At 30.4% G+C, this 24131-nt stretch overlaps 1 protein-coding gene across 1 annotated transcript in view; it reads right to left on the bottom strand.

Annotated features, from left to right (window-relative positions):
- Positions 1-806: 806 nt before the first annotated feature.
- Prx3 (Peroxiredoxin 3) overlaps positions 807-24131 on the bottom strand; it is a 30924-nt gene continuing 7599 nt past the window's right edge. The window contains exons 2-7 of the mRNA XM_075378902.1: positions 22990-23080; positions 17813-17942; positions 14932-15067; positions 9396-9524; positions 3817-3922; positions 807-1051 (exon numbers count right to left, since the gene is read on the bottom strand). Of these exons, the coding sequence (XP_075235017.1) occupies positions 966-1051; positions 3817-3922; positions 9396-9524; positions 14932-15067; positions 17813-17942; positions 22990-23080 (678 nt within the window). The 3' untranslated portion in view covers positions 807-965. The remainder of the gene's footprint in view (positions 1052-3816; positions 3923-9395; positions 9525-14931; positions 15068-17812; positions 17943-22989; positions 23081-24131) is intronic.

Consider the following 24131-nt stretch of genomic DNA (forward strand, 5'->3'; position numbering starts at 1 on the left):
TTGCTTAATCTAAAAGTAATAACGAAAAAACAGATATAGTTATTCTTAAGAGAAGAGAATGAAGAAGTCACACGTAGGACTGACTGTATTTTAGCAGGCTTTGTGTGGAAGTGCACAAAAGCATATTTAGTTTACGAGGCAATAGAAAATCACTTCTCAACTTCACTAATATTCTTGGAATGAAATTCTTGTTATTGAAAATGACAGTACCATTTTTAAGAATAATTTTCAACCTTAACTGTTGCATTACCTTTGCAGAAGTGCAATGCTTAAGTTGGATAAATAAATGTTTAAATATTTCCGTACTAAACCACATTCCTATAGAAAAACTGAAAAAATGTAATTTATAATTAAATTTTACTTTTAACAAATCTGTTCTAGTTTACAATATCCTTCATTAAGAATCCTGAAGAATAAAGTATAACAATTAGGTAAGAATTAAATTTATCCTGAGATAAGTGGCCAATTGAAAAATAGAGAAAACATTTAAAAGGGATGGATAAAATTCAAAAATGGTAATACACAGAGCTCCATTAACCTTAAAAACTACTGTCTATTCTACAGCACATTCAGTCAGAGTGCACTGTATTTTTGTCACAATATTGTGAGAATAAATACCAAAAATGTGGTTCAAATTTCAAAGCCAAAAAATGTGTATGTTTAACTACATGGCATGGATTAAAATTTATCATATATTAAGATAAATTTTACTTTTATTTAGAAAACTGAAACTGTGTAATAAATATATTAAGCTGAAGATTATATTGTGAAAAGGCTGGTAATTATATTGAAAAATACACAAACAATTAAAAAACAAACTAAACTGTTAAATTTATTTAAATTTACATTTTAGCACAAATTCATGGTATAAACAAAACTAATTTAGAAATCCATTTAAAAAACAAAACGCATAAGATTTCAATTCAATATACACAATGATATCAATAAATAATGTTAGTTCTTCACTAATTGACTTTTTTGAAGTATTCCTGAGACTCAGCTGGTGATGGCTTTATTGTTGGAGAGTCAGGGTTCCAATTTGCAGGACACACTGAAATAGAATATAGAACTATTAAAATAACCAAGTGAAAACCTATTCGTTACAACAAAAAAAAATTATTTTATTTTGGATAACATTTCAAATAGTACAATGGTTGTTGCTGTTTTACAAAACTATTACCATCCCTGTCATGGCTTTGACAATGCTAAATGGTTACTTGCGTTTCCCATCATGGTTAGGAGATATTTAGCCAGTCATGGCTCACTTCGCACGCCCTTCCTGTCTAGACAGAGGGCTCTGCCTCTTGGACCCCAATATGTTCATTAAACTCATGCTTATGAGAATAATAATGATAAATAGAAATCAAAGCCTGTTCAATTTATAAAAAAATAACAGCGTATTGTAATTTCTTCAAAGCCACAATTTGGTCAGCACAGGACCCAAAACTTTAAGTGATCTAAGAATGTGGGTTTCAAAACAATCAGACTCCATCTTAAAAATATTAGTTGTAAATGGTTATCTGTACTTTGTACAGATAAAAATGTATGTTATCCAGACACATTACCCGATAAACACCACTAGGAGGTGACCATATTTTGTTTCTCTTCTTTTTTTTTAATTTTCTAATTAAGTACTTTTATTTTGTTTTTCAGTCGAGTAATAAGAAGCAGGTACAACCAGTTGTGTTGCACATATAGTAACAGAGCGTGTGTTGGTTGAGCTTCTGTGCCATACACCAATGCATCCCTTAAAAATCAAAATTAAAAAAATCCAAAAATGGTTTTTAGATATTTATGTGAAGAGTATCTGCAAGCCCAAACTAGGGAATATATTTTTTAATATATTCAGAAATGGGAAAAACTTGCAATCACTGTTTGATATTTTTTACCTTTCTCACCCTTTTCAAGGCTGAATTTTGAAAAATCTAGAAATTAGCTTTTAGATATTTACATGAAAATTACACACCAAAAAATCTAGTTGATAGCTTCATTTGTTACTGAAAAATTCAGAAAAATAGCCAAGTATAAAAAATATTCAAAATCCATTAACCCTTTAAATTTGAAATTTATTATTTTTCTGATACACACATTTCTGAAAATTACACACACCACAAAAAGCAGGTTGATATTTTCATCTGTTACTGAGAAATTAAAAAAATAGTAACTTTCATTGTTATTCCATTTTAACCCTGAAACTTGGAATTTCAAAAAATCCTTTCCTAATGTATACTTACATTTAAGAAGAACATGTGTATAATTTTCATCAATTTATCTTCAGCAGTTTTTTCTGGGCATTGATGACCCAGTTAGTCAAAACAAGTTGCTTTATAGGTACATATTACGTACAAATTACATTTCTTTAAGAAAAATTACAATTATAATAACAAGAGCTATTAAAAATACATATACCACGATTAATGATATTTGTATATGCGACAACATCAACTAATAATAAATCAACTCTATTATAAAATATTAGTTAGTCAATGATTTGTTTATCATTGACTAAAAAATTAAAAAAAAAAAATTAAAGTTAGAATATCTGCATAACTAACAAACAGCAGACATTTAGTCGCATTTGACAAATGCGACAATATGTCTGCTGTTGCCTTCCAGCATGTTTCTATACTTGGTGAGGAGAAAAGTAAATACCTTATGTGTGTGTGTACTTACACACATATATGAAAATACTTAAGTAAATAAACTTATATGTGAATACTTTTTACTTATATGTGTAAGTATGAACACTGAATTTCAGTTTAACAATTTATGTGAATTAAAAATTAACATTAGTATGAAATATTTATTAAATGATATTTATTACAACATTCATGGTAAAGTTTTTTAATGTAATTTGATCTAACCGAACTATTACCTTGATATTATTTGATTTTGATTTTCACAAATGTTTTAATATATATTTAAAAAAGTATAAAAAATTTGTTTCTAAAACTAAGATCTTTATTTTAACTACTATAAGGAGTTTGCATGATGTTAATGTTTTGGTTAGGTTTCAGTAATTACCTGCAGTTTATACACACATGGAGTGTCCTTGATTCTTCACGACTGGATAAGGTTCATTGACAGAGAAAGTAAAAAAACTATTTTCTTATTAATTCACCATACAAGCTTGAAGCTTATGCATGAAAATATGAAATAAAAATTTTGTAGCATATAAAAAAAAATGCCATGCCTAACCAGGATTCGAACCCTGGACCTCTGAATTGTTGTCCAATCCATTCTGAGATACCATCCTAAAATTATTTTTTACCGTTTAGAGCATTTAATTTAAGAGTGGTTTTTAAACTTTTTTTTTTACATATTTTTTATTTATATGACTGTTTTTCTTCATAAAATAATGAACTATAACGAAAATGTAGGCACCAGAATGTACCGATCACTAGCAGAAAATCACAATTCGTTAGTAACAATTTCTAGAGTTAAATTTCTGATTTAACTTTCGTTATATCAATTTTCATCATTCAAAAAATATATTTTTACACAAGAGGTAATCAATTTTGTACACCTAATAATCCCATTCCAAGACACTTCTCGCCAAGGCAACGTGCCTGTAGGCACGCCCTACAGCTAGTATATTTATAAAAAAGAACTGATCATACTTATAAAATGAACTGATAACAATTTTAATACAAATATATAAATTTTTCGTTTTTGTAAACTATTACTAATAAGTGTAAAATTCTTGTTGTAATTTGCATATGTACACATATAGTACCACAACAAAGAATTTATTTATTTATATATCATAATTTGTAGCAAAATTTTAAAATAACTTATAGCCATTAGTGAACATACCTTCTCCATGTTTTTCAACAAACTGAAAAGCTTTTATTAACCTAAGAATTTCATCTACACTTCGTCCGACAGGAAGGTCATTGATTGTAATCTGCCGTACCTTACCCTAAAAAAAAAAAAAAAAAAGTAATATAAAGCTTATTAAAAAACCTCTTCGGCAGAGTTTAAATTGCATCACTTCTTTTTATCTTTTTAAACTAAATATCATACTACAAGTCAAATACAAACACCACCTTAGTTCTCTGACAACACAAAATCCTCAACTGCACAAAATAACTGAGTCTAACAATTTTTCAAACACTACCAGAGATTAAAATTTTAATTTAAGACTACTAACACAGCAGTGAAGTTATAAACTAACTTTATATGGTGAGCAAAGTCAATATATTTCCTATTTTTTTCTAGTTGACCTGAAATGAAAACTATTTTAAAATATTAACATTGTGAACAATAAATTAACCAAACTTAAAACTGTGGTTGGGGAAAAAGTATCTTCGTATATTCTCCTGGAAGATTGCTTGGGATCTCATAATTCTGGTAATATTAATGACATTCTTTACACTTGCATGCTTTCAAAAGGTAACAAATCACTCAGTATTTTTAGAAAAGATATGATTATATTACTTTATTTATTTTAAAGTGACTGCATCTTGAAAATGAGTGAAAAGAAGGGAGAAATTTTAATAAAAAATGGGAAAAATATGGCTAAAAAACTTGCGATGTTAATGACATGATGCAGTATCAGTATGTGTGACACTTAAGTTCAAAATCTGTAAATTTTGTTGCCAATGATGCATCTTCCTCTGGACGGCCAATGGCTGAAAAGTAGATGCAATCATGCAAAAATATTGAGTAAAACCAACATGTTAGCAGTTATGTTACCAGTAATGAACTAACATCAACCACAAAACAATTTTTTAACCATTTTAATCAGACTAGATAGAAAAAGAAATGCTCTATACTTGGTTGCCACATTATTTAACAATGAAACATTTAATGAATCACATTTCCATCTGAGAATCGTTGCTAAAATGAAACAAAATCAAACTATTTTTGAAACTCCTCACTACAGGCTTTATTTATTGCTGGCTCATTATGGATTACGCACAATAATGTATTGAAAAGACTGTGCTTGAAGCAAGGAAGTTATAAAAATTTTGACTGCCACGATAGATGCCAAGAAAAGTGATTCTGCAAGTGTGATGGTTTGTAAAGGAATTATTTACTATGAGTTACAGATGCCTGGTGATCAAACAATTGATTCCAACCTCTATGGTCAACAACTGGAAAGATTACGCCAAACAATCAAGATAAAGTGACCAGAACTGATCAGTAGGAAAGTTGTCTTCCATCACAACGCCAGACTCTATATATTTTTGATGAGCCACCAAAAATAAAAGACCTTAGATGGGAAGTTTTGATGCATCTACCACACAGTTCTGAGACTCCACCATCAAACTACCATTTTTTCAGTGTTTACAGAACTCTCTTAACAATATAAAGTTGGCTTCAAAAGAGGATTGTAAATATCATTTATCACAGTTTATCGTCTGGAAAATAAGAGCGTTATAATGACGAGATTATAATTTTACTCAAAAATGGCAAAAGGTGGCTGATCAAATTGCACATACTTGGTTTAATAAACATCATCTGAAAAATAAAAAAAACCTTGTTTTACATTTGCATTAAAATACAACGAATTTTTACACCAACACATTAAATACAATGTTTTTTAAAACTACATCATAATAAGAGGTTTTCAGCCTCTTCTGCGATCTTCATAGTGTATGCTGCTACAATTCTAAGCCTGGAATAGCTATTGTGATTGCAGCAGTTGTTTTTTAAGTTATGCAAACATGTATTCAAAAACATTTTAGCTCTGAACTGCAACTGTTCATTGAATAAATAATTTGGAACATGTTTTACTGAGTTTATTAAGTGTGACCCATTTTTTGTGAATGTAAAATATCTAGATTGTTGATAATGTTGGTGAGTTTGTGATTTGCATCTGTCATTCAGTTGGAAAACATTTACAGTATTATAGAGGCTTTCAGTGTTCACAAGATGGTTTCCATTTAACCATCTTAGTACTATATAGAAAGAGTAGTTCAGTTTATCTAACTCAGGAGTAATGTATTTGTTTGATGACTGTGTACTGTGTGTAATGAAATGTTTTTTTTTTCCATTATATTTCTGAAAACCTCAATGTTCAGATTTTTTTTTTATTTAAAGATATTTCACTTGTGTATATATGTTAACAAATTTACTTTCTATTTTGTTCATCTTTAATTTTATTTTTGTATAGGAATGTTATACTATTTACAAGGACCAGAAATTTTATACTGTTGAATCTTCTTTACAGAAAGAGTCACTTGACCCATGTTACTTGAAGACTGTCACAGTGTAATGTATTTTCTCTGTTTATATATATTTATAAATGTTCATACTGCCTTGGTAAAATAAGAAATATTATCATCAACGTACAGTTTATATGCAGTTATAAGTATGTTTGTATTGAAAAGTATGTTTGCATTGGTGAGTGCATGGGTTTGCTCTGCATTTTAGCAAAAAGACTAATATAAATATAAAGAACCACAGACATTATAAAGAAAATAAAAACCAAGATGGCTTTCAAATAGTGGATTCTGTCCTACTCTTTACAAAGCTTTCATATAAAGAATTTAGAAACTGTTCAACAGACAAAGTTTTCAAATTTTCAGCGCACAGTTTAACATGATAAAAAGAGCAGGAATTAATTCCCAAGATAACCAAATGCATTTCGGTATCTGGTGATTATGTCAAAAAATATTTAAAGGAATTAAACAATAAAATAAAATTCTTTAAAATTAGTTCTTACTCTCTGCCTTCTTTTTTCATGAATATCTATTCACAGTGCTTGAATTGCACTACCTGAATCCTATTACTCAAGAATATGTGGTATCAATCAATTTATTTAAAGTATACAAATAATTACTAAATAAAGAAAATTTTTAGTCTTCTAAAAAGCGGTTGTCTTCTCAACAAAAATAGTAGTGTTTTTTTCACAAAATATTATCATCAAAAACCTTTTCTATAAATTGGTTTATAAACCTATAAATAAGATTATTTTAATATTAGCAACAAAAAAAAAATGGCAATTTTTTTTGGCCTAAATAAACATAGCATTGATAAGAAGGTGGTTTAAGCCTATACTTTATTATTATTATCTTTTATGATCACATGGATCACTTTAGTCAGTCCATTATCACAGTTTCTTCAATGGAATTGTTTGTTTGGGCCTTGCAGTCCTCCCAATACTTTTTCATATGTTCCGATCTGTGTGCCCTTTCTAGTTTGAAAATTTCATGTTGTTAGTTTTTTCTTGTAAGTGCTTTTATTCTTGATTTTCTTGTTTAATTTTATCTTATATGTGGTATCTTCTGGTGTAAAGCCAATTTCCTACAGAGCCTCTCTTATTTCTCTGATCCATCTGCATCCTGTCTTGGTGTTTTTCAAGTCAAGATTGTACTGTACTAGCTGTTTTAGAAATCTTGTATCTTGCATCCTCATGATATGTCCAAAGAATCCTAGTCTCCTTTTATGCATGGTATCAGTGATGGTTTCTAACTCTTTGTTCACGACTTTGTTGCACACAATCCACCACTGCCAGTCTTTCTGGTACATTTTATTGATGTAAGTTCTTTCAATCCTTCTTTTGATTTTCTGTAGTCTGTCTGTCTTGGTTTGTTCAGGTGGAAGAGTGTTTCTGTTGCATACATGGCTTCTGGTTTTATAAATATACTGTACTGTCTTACTTTTGTATTTAATAATAGGAATTTTTTATTATAAGTGTACCAGATAAATTTCTGAGCTTAGCAAATTTTTTTTTTCTTATTTGGATAGAATTTTTTTTTCTTTAGGTGGTTTGTTATTATTTCTCAGAGGTATTTAAATTGGGTTACTGTTTTGATTTTATTACCATTTATGTTTACTTCTTTTAATCATGTTGGTTTTTGGGATATAATTTCTGCTTTTTGAATGACATTTTGAGGCCAATTTTATTTGCAATGTTTTGAAGATCTGTGAATTAGCTTTGCTGATGTTGTTTCTAGCAGTGCCAAGTTGTTGGTGAAACCAGGAGTTTGTTTGAATTTTTTGACCTATTTTTATTTTTGGGGGACATTTTTTGAGCCATTCCCTCATTCCCATTTCTACAGTGCAATTGAGTAATAGCGGTTAAGAGCCCATTGCCTTGGTGCAGTTCTGTTTTGATCTCAAACGGTTCTAAGAGCTCGCCTACGAATATTTATATGTATTACGTGTCTATATATATATATATATATATATATATGTGTTGTTGCCGAATACATTCGATGGCACGTTGGAATTTATAACCTTATGGTAGCCCTGAGAAGGGCAGTTGTAAAATGGCTTCTACGGCTTGTAATTTATAACCTTGTGGTAGCCCTGAAAAGGGCCGTTTTTGTTTATATTTCTGAGAAAAGCTGTTGGGTCCAGAAGCTTTTTTCTTTTTCTTTTTCTGTTTAGCCTCTGGTAATTACCTTTCAGATTATACTTCAGGGGATGAATGAGGATGATATGTATGAGTGTAAATGAAGTGTAGCCTTGTACAGTTTCAGTTCAACCATTCCTGAGATGTGTGGTTAATTGAAACCCAACCACCACAGAACACCAGTAGTATCCATGATCTAGTATTCAAATCCGTATAAAAATAACTGACTTTACTAGGACTTGAATGCTGAAACTTTCAACTTCCAAATCAGGTGATTTGTAAAGACGCATTCACCACTAGACCAACCCGGTGGGTTTGGGTCCAGAAGCTGGTCTCTGGCAAAGACGACTTTGACTCGTCTATTGAGATTAGACCAGGCTTTCCCTCACCAGCAATTGGGTCCCCACTACAGTGTGGCAGTGGTGGCCTCCAAAGCTCTGTAATGTTGAATCGGCATTGGTTGTCTTTTGCCGGTGCAGCCAAGGCAGTCCCTGAGAAATCCCACATTGGGCCGGCTCCTGCTGTTGAGTCCACCAGCCAGGGCAATTGAAGCCCGGCAAGCTAGAACAGAAAGGTAACATCCACGTCCAGTGGCTCTCTCGGCAGGAACTTCTGTCTTCTTCCAGCTTCTTCTTCTTCTTGGTCTTCTTCAGGTGGTGGTCAATGATGAATTAAAAATTCACTCTCATGCACGCTCTTTTATTGGAGCCTGAGAATGGTGGGGCCGCAGCGCCGCTATGGTGAGATAACTGAATGGTGATCTGCATGGCGAGTATATATATATATATATATATATATACATATATATACATATATGTGTACTGTGCTTCCGCTGACATCTGAGCTGCTACCGTTGCTATCTGCCGATATTATGTTAGGCATAAATGTGGTAGCAATATATAATTTATATATACCTACTGTAAACAGTGGAATTGGAAGGGTGTTCTTTTCATTCATTACAGATTTGCTTTAACCATTTATGACAGATTCAAAAATTCTTGTTTTTTTTTGTCAGTTTATTTCATGTAAGCATCTCAAATCCTAAAAAATTGGCTTACTGACATGTATTTTTTAATAATAAACATACCTCTGGATCAATAATAAACAGCCCTCTTAGTGGAATGCCTTCGTCATCAATTAGTACACCATAATTTTTAGAGATACTTTTGTTGAAATCTGCCAACAATGGATATTTCAAAGTTCCTAAACCACCACTCTAAAAACAGAAAAAAGAAACAAAGCTTTAAAGAAAAAATCATATGTATTGTTTAAACATAACAGAAGCTTTAGAAAAAAGATTTGTTTCCATAGATGACATCTTTACAGCAACTATAATCATACTTATGATTTTCACAGCAACACAACCTACAATATTAACAAATTTGTTCTCTACTACAGCCAACCACTTGATCCACCATATTGCATCTACTGAGAACAGAAGTACTGAGATGATCTCTACTGAGATGATGCCAAAGTACAAAATTATACATTGTGTGGAGTACAACCTAATATTGTTTCAAGTGCATTTACAAATCACACCTTACATGAATGTGATGGTCTATCTGTGACAAAATTTCCAAGTGAAAATGCAAAGTTAAATCAAATTAACTACAAACAAGTAAACCCCATAATCAAGCACAAAAGCATCTACAACAAAACCAACTGGTACAAATCCCTGAAATTAAACTAAAATATCTGAAATCATTTCATAAAGAAAGTTAAAAAACTCCTGGTTTATCAAAATATACTTTGAACAAAAATTATTAAGTCAACACTTATAAAAAAAAAAAAAAAGATCTGGTGATGGAACGAGGATGTACAAAAGGGCATCACAGCAAAAAACATCACAGCATTCGACTGCTATGCCAAGCAATGAAGATCATCAAGTGAATGGTAGATGCACCCATCTAGAATACTGCAACAATTTCACCAAACCATTGCAGCTTTGTGAGAGACTGTGGAACAACTACTGCCACCCAGGCTGCACATCTGTTAATTGATAAACATTGTGACAAGAACAAGGCAGTCCATATGGCACTCTTGTACCTTGAAAAGGCATTCAATAGAGTACCACATGAGCTGATATGGCATGTGCTCAGATCTCATGGTATACCTGAGATCTACATATGCTGGGTGCAACTTCTCTACACAGAAGTTACCAAGTCACCGGCACTATTCACTGTGCTGCTGGCACTTTGCCATCTCTTCCTATCAACATTAATAAGGATCAGCCTGAGGTGGAATCTGCTGATATGTAATGCACCCACCATTTCACTCAGTTTGCTGTGTCCTCTGGTTGAACATTGTCCTCATTTATGCAATCTAGCCACTGTTTTTTAGGTCACTACATGACAGTCGTCTTTTTGGACTCAAATAAAATGCAGTTCTGGTCAATGATTGGTTGTCGCTGTGCAAAACATGGCCAAACCATTGCAATAGTGCTTTTCTCATTTTCTCAGGTATTGGCACAACACTAGTTGCCTTTTGCACATCCATGTTTGTGAAGTGGTCAAATCATATTAGGCATAGTGACCACCACATCATGCACATTTCCATGGTGTTAAAGAATTGTTCATGCTTTTTTGTGGTAGGCCAGCTTTTGAAGGAAAGAAAGAACAGGAACTGACTAAGATGATAGGTTCTGTGGATATACCTTCATCGTCCACCACAGAAATCAAAACACAGACTGCAGAAGCACATCGAAAGAATGATACAAAACAGAACCCCAATTTGCCATGTACAACCACAGAGACCACAGCCATGTCATCTACTTCAGTGATCAACGAGGAGGAAAAAAACATGAACAAGAAACTGAATTGGTAGATACCTACAACTTAACTCTGCGACGTATGTCGCGATGTCAGAGACATACGTCGAGACGTATGTCTCTGTAAGTCAAAAAAGATAAAAGAAAATAAATGGTTTTGTGTTATACAGACAGACAAATGCGAGTAAATCATTAATAACTTAACAAAACCAACAATGCCAGAAGAATCACCAAGGGAATGAGACAACAGCAGTTTCCAGCTAGATCAATTATCAAACGCATCAGGAGCACTCTGAAGAACCAATAATAACTCCAGTAAACATTGGAATGTGAAGTTATTACTAGAAGGAATAATAGTAAAGACGGATATAAAACATAAAGATAAAGAAGACATACAAAGATTACCAATATTTATAACCACTGCAACACCAATAACAAACAACGTAGACAGAAGTGAAGAAATACAAATATTCCAGAGAATAAAACTATTCAGATTCACAAAAGTGAATGGTAATTTATTTTTAAGTTATGACAATGCGTATGAAGACCATTTGTTGGCTTGCTATTATCGGGTCAACACTTGATCTCCATGTTAATTGGAAAAACCAGGAATGAATGATCATAGAACATTTTACTGCATATTTTGCAAAAGAAAGGATTGCTGAGGGAATGTGATATTTGCTTGTTTCCTTCTTTGTGTTTATGTTTGGTTTGTTATTTTGTTGCTGATTTTGTTTATTTTTGGTTATAGATTTTTTTTTATTGGTTACATTTTATGTTGCTGTTATGTTACATTATTTATTGTTATTATGTTTTGTTAGTGTTTTTGTGTTGTATTTTACGATTCAAAGTAAGTCGAACTCATTTTTATCTTTTGGGTAGGTATTATAAAAAGTTCCTTCATTCTTAGAAAGTCATTCAGTCTTGTTAAAGGTTTGGCTAGATATATTTTGTTTGGAGTTTATGTTAGCAGAACACCAATGAGAATTTCACTTGTGGCATTCGCATTGGTGGCATCCTGGCTGAGGCTCGACTGAAAGATGTCATTGCCGAGATACTGAAGATGACCTCCAGTAAAACCCATAAGGACTAGACACAGAGGGGGTAGTGTGGCGATCGAAACCATCACATGGAGGGTCTCCTGCATGTAACGGTTCTTCCCCTATGGGGGTCAGCACATCTGTGTGTTTGACAAACTTTTACAAAAAAAAAAGCATAACATTCTCCAGCTACTTCCATACCACCCAGATTTAAATCCTATCAAGATGGTTTGGTCAGAAGTTAAAGGATATGTAGCAAGTCATAACATAACTTTTAATATCAAAGATGTTCAAAGACATGTGAAAATAATGGCCAACATGAATGAAAAATATTCGAAGGTGGGAAACAGAAGCTGAATATTTGTGAGAAGAACACATTATTGGCAATACTACGGAATCATTTATGATTTCTTTACAAGAAGATAGTGAAAGTGGCAGTGATGACTATGAAGATTTTAATGAAGATAACCTCAGAAATTCTAATATTTCCTGTAAAGTGGATAGCATTCACCCTCTTTAATCAAAATATTTTTATTCAATAAACATTTGAATCATTTATTATTTCTTCACAAAAAGATAGTGAAAGTGGCAGTGATGATTACGATGAAGATTCTGATGATGGTAACCTCAGAAATTCTAATATTTCCTGTAAAGTGGATGATGTCACCCTCTTTAATTAAAATAGTTTTATTCGTTCAACATTTAAAAATAATTCATTTCTGCTGTAATTTCCAATTGCATTATTTAATGTATTTAATCGCTAGCTTACTCAACTTTTCAATATCTGTTTGAAAATAAAATGGAACATCAGAACTCAATGAAGGTAATAGATTTTGAATTTTGATTTGCATGTTACACCATTTTATATGCAAGACTATTATGTGCAATTCCCAGCTTTATATAAGCACTTCTGTAATTCTCGTCATGTTTACAATTTTGAAAAATGCATAACATATCTTTTTTGCAAAAATGGCCAGATATTAATTAAAAATTTTTCAGTGAACCAATTAAATTTTAAACACACACACACATACACTATTTATAAACCACCAGGTACACAGATACAAAACAAGATTTTGATCTTACGTTCAATGTAATAAGGCCTTTTCAAATCCTTTAGATTCATCATCAGTTATTAAAAATACTACAATTAACATTAAGCATTGTGATACTTCATCAACCATGTCACAACTTGTTAGTCATGATGTTAAAATTCTAATATTATACAGACCTACCAATTTAAACAGATTATCCTGTTAAAAATTTTCCTGGTGGTTTATTAAATTGAAACTTTTAAATTTATAAATATAATATTTGTCCAAATGCTCCAGTTTGTTTATAATGTTACAAATTTCTAATATTTTAAAATTATTCACTAGATCTGTAATTTTATGTTTATTTGAAATCAAGTATTCTGCCATATTTGACAAATTTTTATTTTTATTTTTAAACGCTCTTCAATGTTCCAAGAATCTTGCTTTAAATTATCTATCAATTTTATCACGGCATCATAGTCTGTGCATTTAATTTTATATATGACACTTAAATTAAATTTGTCAAAAATATAATTATTGTTGTAAAGAATTTTTATAAATGTTTACTGGTTTATATGCAACTGTATATTGTTCTTTATTATAAACACTCGCCATTTTATTTGTGTTTTTGTTTATATGATTGTATAAAATATATTTTCTATCATAATTTTTAGAACCATTCACTGGAATAAGGGTAGTGTTTTTGTTACTATATTTCTTCTTTAAATATTCCTTGTAAACTTTATCAATATAAGATTTATTGTTACCGTTTTGTAAAGCTGTATTTTCTATATACTCTACTTCATTATTAATACCACTTCATTGTTATGTGAATAAATAACAGCTCTATGTATCATACCATAATAAGTGTTTCTCTTATGTGAAAATAGGTTATTTGAATTTTTATGAATGAATTTGAATATATTATTGTTTGTGAGTTTTCTATACATGCTTTATATTATTTAATGTTCCAATGTTATGTAGAATTCAATATTACAAGTATGTCATCCACATATCTTACACATAAAAAAATATTATGAGAGTGTTATATACCATGTATAATGATGATCCTCTCAAAATTCTGTAGATAAATCTCTGACATACTGGAAGAAAGTGGCATACTCATACATGAACAATCCTGTGAATAGTATTTATCACTGAACTTAAAATAGTTCTGTTGGCAAATTAATGTTAAAAACAAACTGGAGCATTTGGAGAAATATTATATTTATAAATATAAAAGTTTCAATTTAATAGACCACCAGGTAAATTTTGTGTAGGATGATCTGTTTAAATTGGTAGGCCTGCATAATAGTATTTTAACATCTGACTAATAATTTTAATCAGTCATGACATGGTTGACAAAGTATCTCAATGCTAATGTTAACTGTAGTATTTTTAATAGCTGATGATGAATCTAAAGGATTTCAAAAAGTCTTCTTAGATTGAAGGTAAGCTCAATCTTGCTTTATATGTGTGTACCCGGTGGTTTATAAATACTAATTATAATTCAACACTCAGGACAACATGTTTAAAAAATTACTATATATATATATCTAAAATTAAAATTAATATAAAAATGTAATGTTTAAATTGTATACTACAATCCAATACTAACACCACAATAGATCTTACGAAGGCTCATTAACTTTTGAAGCAAATATTATGCTAAAAGGATAGAATGGTTCAAAGTGCAACAGTTACCACCACCAGATTCCTAATTAACAAAGAAATTAATTATAAATAAGTTAATGATTATATTAAAATAATTTAATTTTGTACCTTTCTAGGTGTGTTTATCCACGCCAAGTGGCTGAAGTGAGAGTCACATGATACACCAACTATTTCTGTGTTTATTTTCCTGAATTCATCAATCCTGTCACTAAATGCAATTATCTCTGTTGGACAAACAAACGTACTGAAAAACAATAAAAATATTTATCAGTAATCAAAAATATTACAATATAATAACCCATATTAATAACACTTTTTTTTTATTTATGTAAACACATTTGTTTATGGCTCAAACCATCTGAGTTACCCAAGGGTGGTTTGCTTGACTAATTAAAAAAAAAACTGAAAGTTACCCACTGGTTTCCTACATGTCTCAGGACCTTAAAATAATTTTTTTAAACTTTTTATTTAAGCAGTTTACCTGTGGCGGCCATTTTTCTTATGGTACACACACCTATTTTTGTGATTGGAAGGGTTTACAGAAAAAATCATAACTAAAGAACTATTGGTCCTGGAAGGACAAAACAAAAAACAATTTATTCATATTTTTTCAAGATAAAAGACTGATCCAGTGGTTTATTATTTACCTACCTTTCTTCTTTCTATGAGAAAATTACCAATAAAGTTGAACATGAAAAAGTGAACCAAAAATTAAAATTTGGTCACTGAACCAAAATAAGGACTTGGACTTTAATACCTGACATTACTTTCTAACAAGTTTAGTACTAGTATTGTAGTTTAAATGGAATAGCATTCATGAAATAAGGAACTTCATATTAATTAAATTATGAAAAATAATAACTGTGTTATTGAAATAGTGAATCTTCGTGCAAGTTAAACCTGAAAGAAGATGACCCCCCTCCGTCCTATCAATACTATCTTGCACCAGAGCTAAGATATTTTGACACGTGGAAAACATACCCATTGCCTCCATTTCAGCACTGACAAAAGTGGAGTGCTGCTGCAATTTAGTCTTCAACATTCAACTGGAATAGTGTCATGGTTTTCATGAATGCAAGAACTTTCCAGATACAGTCAAGGACATTACGACTATAAAAGATTTTAATTAGTTACAACTTAATCCCTCCCACACCTACACACACACACACACACACACACACACACACACACACACACACACACACACACACACAAATTTTTAATTATCATATATTATGTGCTTTGTGAATATTGAATGATACAACCGACTAAACAATAACATGACCAGTTATAAGAAATTGAACACACACCTTAGGCAAGATAATTAATCACTCACAGAAAGCAATTCCTCCCCTATAATGATTAAAATAATTTCAATAATCAAACAGCTCAGACCAGTAAATATAGTTTATTAATGTTATTATATTTCTATAACTGCAATAACATAACTTATACCAAAAACAAAAATTAAAAAAATAATGTATCTGTTCTCAGATTATTCACAGTCAAGCTTGGAATTTTTCATATGCTAAAAAATTCATTTTATCACTGTTAAAACTGTAACTGGACACAGCCTGTTACTTGAGAAAATATATAAGTAATATTATAAGAAATGCATGAACTGAGTCTAAAATCTTTGTCAAATGAAATTTTTCATTTTTTTTTTCACTGTTATAATGGTGAAAAAATGTATCAAATATGAAGAAAAAATTCAATTCAATTCTTATGACTCATCTACCCACAAATATTTTATGGCTGTAAAAAGATTTACTTATTTAGTTTTAACAAATAATATTCTTCTAACTGGAAGTAAAGATTAGTGACTGAATACTTGGTTGTCCATTCTTGGGTCTATGTACATAGTATTTAACTCTCTTAGCATTTGTTGTTCATTTATTAAACCAGTGACATCTATTATTATTATATCTTCCCAAACACTAACATGCAGGGTTTTTCTTTACATCCACTACTCTGTGTTAAGTTTTCACTTTGTGCATGAAGAACATTCACTTAACATTTTCAAAGTGTGTTCTTTTTTACTGAACATTGATCAACAATTTTAATTTACATGTAAAATGATCTACTGATAATGACAATGATCTAATTAATAATTCCTTTACTTTTTTATAAAAAAAATTATTTCATTCTTCCTGTTTTTCTTGCAGACAATCTAGCAACCTACAAAGACGCTCAAGCCATTTCTGATCTTAAAACATTTTTTTTTAAATCTAATAACAGTATTTTCAATAATTCTAAAATGATTTTACCTTTACTACTTTTTAATACTAATCTCTCCAGAGATATGGACTCACTAATCATAATAATTGCAGCCTCAATAATTACAACTCTTTTTAATTAACTCAAAACCAGATTCATTCATAATAGCACATCTAAGAAGAAAATAAAACTTACTGTTTAACACTGCATCTTTTCTTTCACAAACGAATTAATTATTTTTAAAATGTTCCACAAGAATTTATAATTATGCACCTATTAATTACACATTCTAAGTATTTCGGTGTATATAAATAGAAATAAACTTGCTTAGCATCTTCACTCATCACCGCCGACTAAGCACACGTAATAAACTCTGTGTATAAAAAAATACTTCAGTAGGGTCTCTCCCTTATATCAAAATATGAAGAAAGGTTCACATAAACATGAACTTGTGAGATGAGAAAGCAAGTGAAATGTAACAAAATAGAAACATTCAGCTTCTTATCTATCTGCCTTTTTGTGGTTTTACATCAAAAATTTATATCTAGAACAGATTTAAGTACGTATATTTACTAGCAACAAACCACACTGCTTAATAATAAACGTAGTGATTTAATATTTTCAAATATCAAAATAGAGGTCATATAAAATTTTAAATCATTAATATCAATGTAAAAGTTTATTACAGACATAATTAACTTTTATTGATGTCAGTAAAATTATTTATTCAAATCTAACTGTGCCACGGTACTTGCACGCTTAAAATACTTACAAATCAAGGGGATAAAAGAATAGGACAAGATATTTCCCTTTAAAATCTGATAATTTAATCTCCTTGAAATCATTATCTACTACAGCAATTCCTTCAAACTCAGGTGCTGGTTTCTGTACTCGTGGACCTCCTAAAAACAAGAATAATAAATCAGAGATAAATGCATAAAAAAATGACAAAGGAATTTCTGAACATATCCATATCACAAAGATCTGCACAATTATGTCTGGTGCAACTGTACTAAATACATTTTTGCCACTATACTGCATACAACTGCAAAGAGAAAAAAACATACATACGTCAATACATTCTCCAATATATAAGCAAACCTTCAATAAAACAAAAAATTGCCAAATACATAATAAAGAAGAAATATATTTTCTCTTGCTGAAGGTTCAACACATATTTACATACTGAAAAGGTGAATGATGATGGTTTTTCAAGCTAATGGATTTCTATGTACTGACCTTACTAGTGAAATTAAATATAATGTATTCTATGAAAATACACAGTCAACAAATTCCTCATTTTCTACTACCAATTTTAACATTTTTTTCTATATAAAAATCCTTATAAAACAGCCTCTCTGCACCCTTAATAATATTTATTATCCTCATAATATTCACTCTCTTTCTGACAGAATGTTTTATTGAACAACTGAAGTTTGACAATTTAACAGCACATAATAGTCACATGTGAAATACAACCGTTCCATATCATAAATCATACCAACTCCATAAAATATGAACAAAGTTCTTCCTAACCTGTTCCAGAGTTCAGAAATGCAGAATGTCTTGGCACAAGAACTGATCTCAACAAAATTTCTTGATTATAAGTAAATTATAATATCCTGTGTGATACTACATGTGAAAAATCCTTTGATCTTGCGTACAAATTTATTACTGCTTCTTTACACCAAACCATACAAATAAGATTCACATTCATAAAAATGCCATGTTATCTATGTTTACTAGTGCTCATATTGATACTGTCCAAGTCCAGCATCAAAATTGAAATGTTTAATAGCGATACTTTAAAGCAATGTGTGGATACTTAGAATAATTTGTATAAAAAAACAGATATAAAACTATTTCTAAACATATTGTACATCGTATATACATTTTCTGAGCATCTTTCCATGTTACTCAATATGTCTGCTTGTCAGTCATAACCATATCAGACAAAACAACCTTTCCTTTCTTTTTCCTGTTTAACCTCCGGTAATTACTGTTTAGATAATACTTCAGAGGATGAATGACGATGATGTGTATGAATGTAGTGTAGTCTTGTACAGTCTCAGTTCGACCATTCCTGAGATGTGTGGATAATTAAAATCCAACCACCAAAGAACACTGGTATCCACGATCTAGTATTCAAATCCGTGTAAAAATAACTGACTTTACTAGAACGCTGGAACTTCCAAATCAGCTGATTTGGGAAGATGCATTCACCAGTAGATCAACCCGGTGGGTCAGACAAAATAACCTAGCATTAACAAGCATTTATGCAGATAAATCTCATAGTTTTGTCCTACAGCAAATTAGGGCATCATCAGTACAATAAAAGTATTCTGTCAGAAAAGAGTGAATGTTAAGAGGATAATAGAATCGTATTAAGAAAAGAATTAGCAAAAAACATAGAATAGAAGTGTGTTTTCAATATAGATTTGGAATAAAACTTTTTTTTGTGAACAAAATAATTGGCATAAATGCAATAAGTAGGAAAAAAATAACAGAAAAAGGATCTTCAATTACTATTTGTTCTACGTAATTCTATCTAAAAATGAAACACTACGACTGTAAAGTCTTAAGGTATTTTATCTACATTATAGGTGCCATAACAGTAAAAATATTTACTTAAAACAATAAATGTTTTTAATCATTTTATACATCTTAACTGCTGTCTTCTATCAGTGTTTTCACCTCTGTAGTTCCTTCTAAAACCAAATACACTAACTTTGGACACCATAATATACAGCATGATAACTAAGCCTGTCTTTCTTTTTTTTTGCAAGATATTGTCATAAACGTTTCTTTTTTCCAAGTTCAATTATAACCACTTCATATTCTAACAATTTACCTCATTTAACACTCGCCTGAAATATTTTTCAAAAGCATCTTAGTTTTCGTCTTTCCTATAGACAGTTCACTGCTGTGCACTACACACATTTTTTAAAGAACTTTATTCAAATAGTTAAATCAACTATATCAACTTCATAATTTCTATCTAAATAAAAATATTCTGTACTTCTGATATATTGTATTCTCCTATTTTAATACTAATTCCTCAGTGGCCTCCTTTCTCTCATATTATATTATCTTTGATTTATTCTGTTTATTTTCAAATTAAATTTTTTCATTGTATCCATATTACTCATATTTCTTCTCATGCCATTTTCCAAAATAACAGTATCATCAGCATAACTTAACAGTTCTATTTTTATTCTTGGACTCTATCTTATCCTCAATTTGTTATCTGTAATTTCAGCGAGATAGGCAAGTTTTATTATTTCATTCCTTTCTGTAGTACTTTTCTTTCCTTGTTTTACATACAGCTTTTAAAGATTATTCTAATAAATTATAAATAAAATATCTTTTTCTACAATTTATTTCTAGTTTTGATAAAAACTCTTAGTCCAATATAGATTAAAAATAGTGCTTTTTCAAGATTTAGTTATAGAGTCTAGAGGTTTAGTTATAGAATCATTTAGTTAAGTCATTTGTATTTGTTTTTCTGTCTTCTACACATATCGAGGATCCAAAGTGTTATATTCCATTTTTCTGAAATCAAATTGATTTTTATCAGATATATTCTATATCTACAGTATTCTTTTATAAATTATTGTACTTAATAATCAGGAAGCGTAACTATTAAATTTATAGTGCAGTAACCTTTACCTTTATTTCCTCCTGACTTCTTTCAGATGTTTAAAACAAAGTTTATATCGAATTCTAAGGTTATAAATCCATTCTCATAAAAAAATCCATATCAAAGTGTACAGCACTTTTAGAGGACTCCTATAAATAGTAATCAACACAGTACACTAAAAATTACTATCAATTTAATTTTTATCTATTAATCTAAATCTTGTTTGTTTATTTAGATATTCCCAAATGCAGATCAAAAGATAGAGCCTCCTCTGAAATTATTTATTTTCATCCTCCTTGCAGTTTAAAAAAAAAGAATAATTTTTCTATCTCGATAGTCTTTTCATGAATTCCTGCCAACATTTAGCCCATTCTTCTCTCCCAAACACTGCCTTCACCTCTGATTTTATGGATTCATTTCTCCAAAATGAAAACTTTAATTTATATTTTTGAGTTTTTATGTTACACCTATACAAACAGTAATTTTTTTCTCTACATTATTACATTTCATTCAGTTAGTTTTTCTTTGTTGCTTTGCATTTTCTATTCATTTAATGTTGTACTGGGTGTATGGCCTAAAGATATCCAAACGTAACAGCTTATATAAAGAGAATCAGTTAATACCATTCATAATTTTTTTTTTTAAATAAAGCAACTCACTAAGTTTTAATGTAGGTTAGTCAAGTTTAATGTGCACACCTTTTGTAGCAAGGTAGACATCTACATGATAATCTAACTCTTCCCAGGTGTTTAGACTCTGGAGTTACAAGTTTATCTGTGGTGTTATTAGACAAACAACTTCAACAATTCTCTTTTTTAAATCATCCAAATCTTGAAATTTTCTTTAGTACACATAATTATTAATAAAGTCCCAAGCAAAAATATCCAAAAGAGTGATATCTGGAAATCTAGGTAGCCATGTAGTAGGACCTCCTGATCAAAATAATTCTTTCATTGTTATTCTGTAAAGCCTGTTGTCCTAATTTCTTACTCTTTATTATTCCTATTCTGTCATTCCCATTATTATTCGAGTTAACTATTCTATAATCTACTGACAAAAATTCTTGCTACTCATTCAGTAAAATTGTAACAAAGCTACTTGCAATCTGTATGTTATAGTAAGGCAAGTCAAGACAATAATAGAATATGTAAAGCAGCAATCTACATGAGATAATAGAAAATGAATATGATTCAATAAAAATAAATAGTTTTGTGCTTTTTTTTTAAATGTATAAGTTAGTAATTGTAGTGAATTTAACTTAAGAGAAGTTAAGAGATTTGGGCAATGTATCAAAAGTCATGCCAAAAATTAATATCACAAAAACAAACTAGATGAAGAGGTACATATTTATATTTGGGAGAAAACAACAGAAGAATGTAATTTATTATGAGTACTTGGGAATAAATTAATATAAAAAAGGAGGGATTACTGATGAAGTAAATAAAATGCATTAAGCTTGGTTGGTATTCTTTTAAGAAAATAGAAAATTAACTTAGTACTATCAGAAACAAAACAAGGCAAGAGTTTTCATAAAGTATTAGCCTAGTAATGAAATAGGGTGAGAAATGGGTGGCCACTGATTAAATAAATAAAACTGTGGTTCAGAAAAGCAGAGAAGGATGGAGCAAATAATTTTAGGATAAAAATGAGGAGAATAAAAAAGTAATTGATTAAGAGATAAAAGAGGTTTTGAGAATGTAGTTAAGATGAACAAGGAGGAAGTACGGATACATGGAAACAAGTGGGATATTTTACAAGACTGAGAGATGAACTATAAGAGTCAAGAATTACTCCTAGTACAAACAAAAAAGAAAACATAAAAGAGCAGGATGAAGGTGAACTGACAATATCATAAATATTGGAGGGAAACATTTAATTAGAATAGCCCAGAACTAGTTGGAGAAACAAGAAAGAGGCCAATGGTAGGAAAATAATGTCAAACAGCTTGGCAGAAAAAGTAAAAACACATAGTCTTTTCTTAACAACTGAGCCAACTACACTGACTGGTAATAGTTACCAGAGTGTGCTTGAATTCTGCTTGTTCCTGCAAGTTTAGAGGAGCTGCAGTTCAGATTACACAACCATTTGCAAGAACACAAACACAATTTGGTTATTTTGGAATGAACTGCTGCTGATGGAATATAAGAATACAATACAAAAAAAGAAGTCTACACAGAATATTTGTGCTGTAATATTTGAGAGCAACAAACTATTTTCATTTATAAGAATTTTATTTAGATTAAAAAGAGTACATTTATAAAAAATACTAAATTAAAAAAAAAAACTAAGAAAAACAGAATTTCACAAACCATGGAAAAATCGCACAGAAGTAGATATTTGAGGTATGCTGGCTGCTGATGGTTTATGAAATTTGCACAAGGTTGAACGAGCATTCCATCCCTGTAAAAAAAGAAGTTATTAAAATGGGAAAACTCCACTTCATTAATAATGTTTAAGTTATCTGTCTTTTTCTAATTAGAAATTTTTTTCTGAATAATGTTCAAGTTATCTGTATTTTTCTTAATAGAAAACTTTTTTCTGAACAGAAAACAAGGTGAATAAAATAATGAATTTAAAGTAGTCAGATTCCAAAATAAAATTCTATATTAAAGAAGAACAGACTTCTGGTTCATCCCATAATTTAAAATTGCTTTACTAATATAGCAAGGAGTCTATAGCATCAATTTTGTTTTTTAAAAGAAACTTTATTTATTTTATAATTATGACTCCTGGGTCACTGTGTTTTTTCAGTGTTTTTATTTTTATTTCTAATAAGATTTTGTATATTTTGTTTTGTGGTAACCTTTTTTCCTACCCGCCAGGTTGGTCTAGTGGTGAACTCGTTATCACAAATCAGCTGATTTAGAAATCGACAGTTCTAAGGTTCAAATCCTAGTAAAGGCATTTTTTTATACAGATTTAAATACTAGATTGTAGATACAAAGGTATTCTTTCGTGGTTGGATATTAATTAACCACACATCTCAGGAATTGTCGACCTGTGACTGTACAAGACTGCACTTCATTTATATTCGTACATATCCTCATTCATCCTCTGAAGTAACACCTTACAGTGATTCCAGAAGTAAACAGAAAAAGAAAAAGCCTTTTTCCCTAAAATCTTTATAACTTTATATGATTCTAGGTCGATGTATGTTAGCATAATATGCAAGGGTTATTCAATAAGTCCTTAGAAAATCCAAGAGATGGCGCTCGTAGTATCAAAGATGGTTTGCTTTTAGTAAGCATCATTTGTCGCTAGAGTGCAGTTAAAGCTTTAGCTGTATCAATCACGTGGTTTTATTGTCATAGTCGATTGAAGCAACAAGCTATTGTTTGTTTATAAAAATGGAAAAAAGTGAGTTTCAAGTGGTGATTAAATACTTACATTTAAAAGGCTTCACCAAAAGAGATCAAACCTGAGTTGGATGAAGTTCATAGCATATCTTATC

The sequence above is a fragment of the Lycorma delicatula genome, chromosome 1 (genome assembly GCF_047948215.1).
Source record: "Lycorma delicatula isolate Av1 chromosome 1, ASM4794821v1, whole genome shotgun sequence".
NCBI lineage: Eukaryota > Metazoa > Arthropoda > Insecta > Hemiptera > Fulgoridae > Lycorma > Lycorma delicatula.